The 8,698-nt window shown below is 40.4% G+C and overlaps 3 protein-coding genes across 3 annotated transcripts; 2 read left to right on the top strand and 1 right to left on the bottom strand.

The window, feature by feature from the left end:
- Window positions 1–372: 372 nt before the first annotated feature.
- On the bottom strand, window positions 373–4,428 carry LOC121552561 (gap junction beta-7 protein-like). The gene is made up of 2 exons (XM_041865514.1): window positions 4,323–4,428; window positions 373–1,919 (listed from the first exon to the last, which is right to left on the bottom strand). Exon 2 carries the CDS (start codon window positions 1,896–1,898, stop codon window positions 1,107–1,109), a length of 792 nt encoding a protein of 263 aa, XP_041721448.1. The 5' UTR covers window positions 1,899–1,919; window positions 4,323–4,428; the 3' UTR covers window positions 373–1,106.
- An 819-nt stretch (window positions 4,429–5,247) lies between these two features.
- On the top strand, window positions 5,248–5,920 carry smim8 (small integral membrane protein 8). Its single transcript, XM_041865513.2, has 2 exons — window positions 5,248–5,538; window positions 5,650–5,920. Exons 1-2 carry the CDS (start codon window positions 5,419–5,421, stop codon window positions 5,806–5,808), a joined length of 279 nt encoding a protein of 92 aa, XP_041721447.1. The 5' UTR covers window positions 5,248–5,418; the 3' UTR covers window positions 5,809–5,920.
- Window positions 5,921–6,848: 928 nt separating this feature from the next.
- LOC121552558 (uncharacterized protein C6orf163 homolog) lies at window positions 6,849–8,511 on the top strand. The gene is made up of 5 exons (XM_041865511.1): window positions 6,849–6,962; window positions 7,057–7,151; window positions 7,249–7,353; window positions 7,553–7,755; window positions 8,028–8,511. Exons 1-5 carry the CDS (start codon window positions 6,920–6,922, stop codon window positions 8,434–8,436), a joined length of 855 nt encoding a protein of 284 aa, XP_041721445.1. The 5' UTR covers window positions 6,849–6,919; the 3' UTR covers window positions 8,437–8,511.
- The last annotated feature ends 187 nt before the right edge of the window (window positions 8,512–8,698 follow it).

Consider the following 8,698-nt stretch of genomic DNA (forward strand, 5'->3'; position numbering starts at 1 on the left):
AACAGATTTGTGATATTACTTGACCACTAAACAACTCACAATTGCTAAATTCAAGTTGTATGGGTTTCTATTCTTCATTAATCAAGAAAGATCTGAGTTCTGCATTACCTGAAATTCAACATTTTATATTGATACCAAACAAAGTTATGTTTATCACAACAAGGCTAGCATACTGTATCTCTCCCATGAAAGATGAAAGCAATGGAATGAATCTGCCAATTTATAGATTAGAATTACACTGACTGTCATATTTACATAAATGGACTCCACTAGGGACCATGACATGAACACAAAATGAATGCTGTGATGTCGATAAGGAAAAAGGCATGGTCTATGTAGGGATGCAGTCCATTAACACCAAAAGTGGAAATGTAAAGCTTGAATTTTTTTTATTCTGCATTAATCATAATACCAAAGTCAGAAGTGACTGTAAAAGTAATGCATTACCTAGGGCTTTACAATGATGGTGAAATATTTGAGAAATGTTGGGGTTAAGTGGGTTAATCTAATTAGAAGTTGCAGAGGGACATGTCAAAATGCAGAAGTCTTTATTCGTATTAAAAATCAAATGTATTAAATTTTCCATATGGTCTATACTAAAGGGCACTAAATTTGATATAACAAGCTTTTAAATGTCAATATTTGTGCACAATTTATACATAAAATATCAAAGGGATGCAAAGAGCACTCATTTCGTGAAACGACCCTCCTGCAGTCGATTTGCACGTCCAACACCTGTCAGAGAGGCCACATCTATTATTTAGCCTTTCCCGATAGATTATTTGGATAGTCGATTGCAGACGAGCAGCACTATCCAAATAGCCTACATGTTTATTTTCTATTAGCCTATAGGGCCTACCATTTTAGATTGTTGGGTAATGAATCATAATACCTAAGGTGGTTTTCAAATAAATTATACTAGATTCGATTATCACACTTTTGAGACATAAAGGCCTTAAATACGACCCTAATACTAAAAGTAACAATATCTGTTAAAAGGTTAAAGGTGAATAACTCCAAGTTTTACATAGAGTTTCTGAAATCATTTAAGTTAAAAGAAGCCCTGAATTCTGATCACAATAAATTATTAGGTAATTGAATGCAATTTAAGAGGGGATGAGTTGGTTTCCCTTTGTAGCTGGATCTTGTGAGCAAATTATATCTTTGTTAGGTGTGGGATGAAGGGTTGAGGTACTGTTGCTGATTGGGACAGTGTGATGACAATGCCAGTGGGCTCTCTCTTCAATAGGGATATACCGCTTGCTAAAACACTTCCAGCACTGTTTAGATAGGATGTATACCATCTCTGAGACATTCAGCACAATACACAATATGGACGTGCAGCCCATGATGTAGAGGAAGACCATCTTCTCAGTGGCTTTGGAGATGTAGCAGTCCACAGTGTTAGGGCAAGGGTCCAGGGTGCAGCGAAGCAGTCTGGGAACGTCAAAGCCACTGTAAAGGAAGTAGAAGGCCAGGAGGGAGCCAACCTCGAAGGTAGTCTTGAAGACGAGGCTGAGGATATAGGTGCAGAGCAGGCCTCCGTCAATCCTACCTTTGTCTTCATACAGCTTCTTGCCATACCTGCTCTCCCTGTTCTCACGGTAGGCCACATGTAGAGCCACCAATAGGGAGGGAGTGGACACCATGATGAGCTGGAGGGCCCACAGGCGGATCTGGGAGATGGGGAAGAAGTGGTCGAAGCACACGTTCTCACAGCCAGGCTGCTGGGTGTTGCAGACAAAGTCATTGTGCTCGTCCTTCCAGACCTGCTCAGCAGCCGCCACGTACACCAGGATGCGGAAGATGAAGACGATGGAGAGCCAGATGCGCCCGATGACTGTGGAGTACTTGTTCACCCCACTCAGGACGTTCTCCAGAAACCCCCAGTTCGACATCTTCTTTCTGATTACATGAGCCTGTGGAGGAGGGAGAAACTGTAGAAAGGAGCTCTGTCCCAAATGGAACCATATTCCCTACATAGTGCACTACTTTTGACCAGGCTGTTCAAAAGTAGTGCACTCTGTTGTAGGGAATAGGGTGCCATTTGGGACATAACGCTGTAGCTACAAGACCACCAATATTCAATTCTACCTGTTATGATGAAGAGGGCATCATCTGACAATAGAAATCTATTTAAATCATACAGTTCAAGTCGGAAGTTTACGTACACTTAGGTTGGAGTCATTAATACTCGTTTTTCAACCACTCCACAAATTTCTTGTTAACAAACTATAGTTTTGGCAAGTCGGTTAGGACATCTACTTTGTGCATGACACAAGTAATCTTTCCAACAATTGTTTACAGACAGATTATTTCACTTATAATTCACTGTATCACAATTCCAGTGGGTCAGAAGTTTACATACACTAAGTTGACGGTGCCTTTAAACAGCTTGGAAAATTCCAGAAAATATGTCATGGCTTTAGAAGCTTCTGACAGGCTAATTGACATCATTTGAGTCAATTGGAGGTGTACCTGTGGATGTATTTCAAGGCCTACCTTCAAGCTCAGTGCCTCTTTGCTTGACATCATAGGAAAATCAAAAGATATCAGCCAAGACCTCTGAAAAAAAATTGTAGACCTCCACAAGTCTGGTTCATCCTTGGGAGCAATTTCCAAACGCCTGAAGGTACCACGTTCATTTGTACAAACAATAGTACGCAAGTATAAACACCATGGGACCACGCAGCCGTCATACCGCTCAGGAAGGAGACGCGTTCTGTCTCCTGGAGATGAACGTACTTTGGTGCGAAAAGTGCAAATCAATCTCAGAACAACAGCATAGGACCTTGTGTAGATGCTGGATGAAACAGGTACAAAAGTATCTATATCCACAGTAAAACAAGTCCTATATCGACATAACCTGAAAGGCCCCTCAGCAAGGAAGAAGCCACTGCTCCAAAACTGCCATTAAAAAGCCAGACTACGGTTTAAAACTGCACATGGGGACATACTTTTTGGAGAAATGTCCTCTGGTCTGATGAAACAAAAATATAACTGTTTGGCCATAATGACCATCTTTATGTTTGGAGGAAAAAGGGGAACACTTGCAAGCCAAAGAACACCATCCCAACCGTGAAGCACGGGGGTGGCAGCATCATGCTGTGGGGGTGCTTTGCTGCAGGAGGGACTGATGCACTTCACAAAATAGATGGCATCATGAGGATGGTAAATTATGTGGATATATTGAAGCAACATCTCAAGATATCAGTCAGGAAGTTCAAGCTTGGTCGCAAATGGGTCTTCCAAATGGACAATGACCCCAAGCATACTTCCAAAGTTGTGGCAAAATGGCTTAAGGACAACAAAGTCAAGGTATTGGAGTGGCCATCACAAAGCCCTGACCTCAATCCTATAGAACATGTGTGGGCAGAACTGAAAAGGTGTGTTCGAGCAAGGAGGCCTACAAACCTGACTCAGTTACACCAGCTCTGTCAGGAGGAATGGGCCAACATTCACCCAACTTATTGGGGGAAGCTTGTGGAAGGCTACCCGAAACGTTTGACCCAAGTTAAACAATTTAAAGGCAATTCTACCAAATACTAATTGTGTGTATGTAAACTTCTGACCCACTGGGAATGTGATGAAAGAAATAAAAGCTGAAATAAATCATTCTCTCTACTATTATTCTGACATTTCACATTCTTAAAATAATGTGGGGATCCTAACTGACCTAAGACAGGGAATTTTTACTAGGATTAAATGTAAGGAATTGTGAAAAACTGAGTTTAAATGTATTTGGCTAAGGTGTATGTAAACTTCCGACTTCAACTGTACATTGCACATAGGAGGCTAGGCTACATTTCTATATTCACCATTCTTTCCACTATTAATAGTAACAGGTATTATTATTTATACTTATTACACTGTAGGCTACTTGTACATATGACAGTGTAATAAGGACAATATAATGCAGTGTTACCAAATAAACATTTGTTTTGATAGCAAATGAATGGAAAGGGCAAATATCATGTTTATAAGAAATCTGTGTTGGCTATAATTACCGAGGAAGGAATATGTTCCTCTTTAATACACTTTTACAATGACAACATCTACTGGTTCTGTAGTTCCTGGGTAGCAGTACAGTAGCATCACATCATGTATAAATTAATTACTCTTTTACAAAAACAGAAAGCTTCTATTTTGCAATTACTCTCCAGTGAATAAATGCCACTGATTAATTAATTTATTTAAAGTAACCTAGGCTATCAAAACTGTGATGGTGCGCATTTGCCAGTAAAATAGGCTAAACCTATCTTAGGAACACTATTATGTTCCGACAAATACAATATTGAACGAAAATACAAGAATTAACTCACCGATTATAAACAGGCTATTCCAGTTTTTTCTGTTTGTGTTGTGTCTTTCGGGGGTCAATTTTCCGATGCTGGCTGGTGCAGTCGATCTGCACGTCAAACACACCTGTCTGAGAGGCCACACCTATTTTGTACCCAGAGGGCTTGTTTGGATAGTCTATTGCGGAAGAGCAGCACTATACAAAAACCCTAAGTATAGTTAAATATACCCTGTAGGCTATGTGTATTTTTATATTAGCCTGTGGCCTATAATTGTTTTTATTAGATTGTTGGGTAGGTTTAAGATGAAAGACTGTTTCTGAAAGGTTTAAAAAAAGAAAGGAAAGTAAAAGCATCCTGTATTTAACACTACAGTATGTTTATTTTCAATATGCCTTAAAGCCTGTAGCTACCGTTCATGAGTCACTACGTGCATTCATTCATCTGTCGTCAACCCTACAGTTTGTTCTAGGACAGACAGCGTCATCATGGTCACATTAAACACTGAACCTGTCACCCGTGGTAGGAAATATCAGTCCATGAGTTCATGTTGCGTTGCTGAAAGAATAAAAGTAATATTAAATTGTATCTAAGTTGAATGATTATTTGAATGTCCCTTCCAAATTTTGACTTCTTTGTAGCTATACTGGTCATGAATGAGAACTTGTGCCATGCATTTTTTATAGGTATTTCAGGTGTCCTGTGACTTGAGTGGTAGTAATGGATATGCTCACTTTTCCCCCTGTTCAAGGCTAAAAAGCTGTTACACTTTTTTTCGGAATTCGGTGAAACAACGTTCATATAAAATCGTTTATGATGGGTGTTTTGTATACTGTATACTAAGCAAAATGCCAAACCAAGCGTCTGACTGACGCCATAGTGTAGCCTACTCCATCCACAAGGTGGCGCTGTATTATTGTAAAGACGTTTAACATGCAGACAACCTTTTTTCTTAGAGTTCGTTGACTGTTAGCTATGACTTTCAAAACAAATGGACGTGTTGTGGATGAGCTATTGGTCGTTCGGAATGTTTTCTATCATTAATAGCGTTTGCTCAAACGCTTTGCACTTCTAGATACAATCAATGTAAACCGTATCCATCTCCTCATGTAATTGCACAATGTCATCTGGAAGCGGTAAGGAGGCTCCGAAAGAAGGGGACTTCAGGATTCCTGGCCTGAGAGGAGCGAAGACCACCACGCTTTTCCGAGCTGTCAACCCAGAGCTCTTCATTAGACCAGTAAGGCCTAGCTACTGAAACTCTCTGGTCACAATAGTATTACGGACAATGAGTATATTTGTTCATTAGTATCGTCTGTTCTATTTTCATGCAATTGTGTTTCCTTTACAGAACAAGCCAGTGATGGCATTTGGACTTGTGACAATCACCTTGTGTGTGGGGTACCTGGGCTACCTTCATGCCACCAAAGAGAACGACCAGCAGCTGTATGAAGTTATTGACAGTGAAGGGGAGAAGTACATGAGGAGGAAAACGTCTAAATGGGACTGATCACATCAGATGTGCAATATATCCTGAAAATTATTGTGGTAAAAATGGCTTGGCATGAAAGCACTTGATCTGTGTATTAAATGACGATGGTTATTAAATATTGTTACAATTAGGCAATAGCTCTTGGATTCATTTATGAAACTATAGAAATAACAATTTACCTTAGAGTAAAGGCAAGAATGTAAAACTCATAAAAGCATATAGAGCAATTAGCAATCATCATCAAGCAAGGAGCTGAATACCCAAGTCATAGACGCGCTACCGAAAATTGACGAAAGTATCTTCTGAAGGGGGGAGTTTTGTTAAGAGCCTACTCCGAAACTTAGCTTTCAACGTTAACACGCATCTCTTGCGGTACGGTTTTGGAAACAAGGAATGTATCTTTCATATTAGCAGGATAAAAACAAAATATTAAACAAAAGTTTAAATTACTACATACCTTTTATAGGGTTAGGGTTCCCACACGGCCACATTTCCAAGTTACAACGCTTGTTTACGGAAACAGACGGAAGACGAGTCGACTACCTGTGTTAATTAGCAACTGTTAAAACCGGTCAAAACTGTGCACTAATTGTGTATTTTGCATTTGTGAAATTATTTTGATATGAAAGTAGAGGGATTTATGTTTCTAGGATGGAGTAACGTTAGGCTCTTTTAGTCCATTGTTGGGCTAGGAGCTGACCAGTGCTAAAACGGCACCAGAGCTCTCCCGGGGAAGAAATACAGTAATTGGAATGTCTCAATGAGCCATTTGCGTTCTGAATTGCATCACAATGGATTATTCTTATTCCCGACACATGCATTTGGAGTCATATATTCTTAGTTGTTTTCTTCAGCAAGGCAATATTTTTAGTACTTCCAAACAGATCTCTGTAGCTAGATTTAATTAAAGCAAGATATCTTGCCCCATGGGGGAGTCAAAACGTCAATAACCATTGTGAGGTCCACTGTAAAAGCTAAAATGGACACACTCAAAGATCAATGGAAAACCAACGTGGGAACCCTCAAAGCTTCACAGCATCCTTCCTCTCTATCTAAAGGAGGTCATAGATGCACTGCAAGAAAGCGAGAGCCCACAAGCCAGGCTCTCACAGCTTTGTATGGAGACCCAATGAAAGAGCTGAAGCAGTTGAGTACTCACTCAAACATCATTGGTATGTCCACACCTACTTTACTACATCCACTCCATTTATCAATGGTAGCAGCCTGTAACAGATGTTTAAGTGACTGTATCACATTGAATTGCAGATATAGGAGAAAACATACACCAGTATTACATGACAGAGTTTCAGAAAGAGAAGGAGGAGTGTATTAGAGCTGCTACTGAGGAGGCGTGGGGCAAGGTAAAAAAATCTGTTGTTTTTTGTTGTTGAACATTGCGTTAGGTCTGGACCGCAATACTGTGGAAGAGGTTTTGCTATTGATAAGTCTTGCTTTCAGGCTGATCTGGAAATGGAGAAAATAGTGTTAGAGACACTTCAGTTGGCCAGAAAGGAGAGAGAGCTCTTGAGGAGGAAAGTGGAAAATGCAAACTCTTATTTGCAGGTATGATGACACTTAACACAGGAAAACAATTGTAATTTGTACATGTCTATTAGGCGTGATAGAGTAGCCTACTATATCAATTGTTTCATAAAAAGCTGTAGACCTACAATTGCCATGATGCTCGGATCTTTTAATAGAGTGTAGGGTCGGCTATGTGTAAGCCTATGTAATCAATTGAATTGCCTCATGACATCCTCAGGAGACCTTGGTTGAGTATGATATCAAAACAAAGCGCAAGGTCAGGTCCGACATTGAGAAACTGCGCGAACGAAACGAAGAGAGGGCCTCTCAGGAAATCCGAGGGGCCATAGAGAAGATAGCACAGCGGCATGCTAAGAGTGTTGTGAGAACTCGAAGAAAAGAGAAACAAACTACTGCACACGCTGCCACTATCCTGGAGATGTTGGTAGACATATGTGATCAGAGTGATAGCTACAGTATTTCAAAAGCAGCTCATGGGTGTAAATTGGGGTACTGAGTGAGATTTGTGTGTTTTTCATAGTCATCATTTTCTAGCCTGGTTGCCAGTCTGTTTTTGCCATCTTGGAATTGTCGTGGCAAACATGCTTGGCTTGACAATGATGACAACGGAGGAGTAGGCAAAATCTCAAATAGATCTGTGACTGGCTAATGATTGTCCTCTTGTCTTTCACTATGTGACATGTTTACACCAGGGACTTTATGCTGCAACCGGAGGATGCGAAGGCTGTGGCCAGCAAGAAAAAAGATGAGATACTGGCAGAAGTGAGGGCAGTGATGATATCCAGCATCGCTGGCAACATCGAGAGAACCCGCAGGGAGGAGAAGGATATTGCCCAACACAATATAGTTGAGGCAGAGGGGCGGTACAAGGCAGAACTGACTGCCCTGAAGGAGTCAACACAAGAGCTGCAGACTCTGTTGGACAAGACCATCAGAGACCTCCGCACAGCTATAGCCGATAAGCAAGTGTATATGGATGACCTGGAAGAAACAAGGGCAGCATTTCAACATTTCATCAATCAGCAGTTTAAAGAATTGAAGCCTGACCAAGCTGACTTTATCCTCCCGTCAAAGAAAATGTACAGGTTGAATGACAAGTGAACGAATTGAAGCTCAGAAAATGCCTCTCTTTGGCTTATCACCATTGGTCAACTGCAATAAATCTCATTATCCACATGCTATTTGTTTGTGTAATAATTGCAGTAATTTTGTGTTTGATATCTGAAAATAAACTTCCATGGAGGGTTCATGTGATTATGCCAGGCATCACAAGCACCTGTCATATATAGGCAGGTCACATGTTGATTTCAACAACAACAAAACTTTGGTAGGTAAAGGTTTCTTTTATAATCTGTAATGCAAG

This window comes from Coregonus clupeaformis, chromosome 36 (genome assembly GCF_020615455.1).
Source record: "Coregonus clupeaformis isolate EN_2021a chromosome 36, ASM2061545v1, whole genome shotgun sequence".
Taxonomy (NCBI): Eukaryota; Metazoa; Chordata; class Actinopteri; order Salmoniformes; family Salmonidae; genus Coregonus; species Coregonus clupeaformis.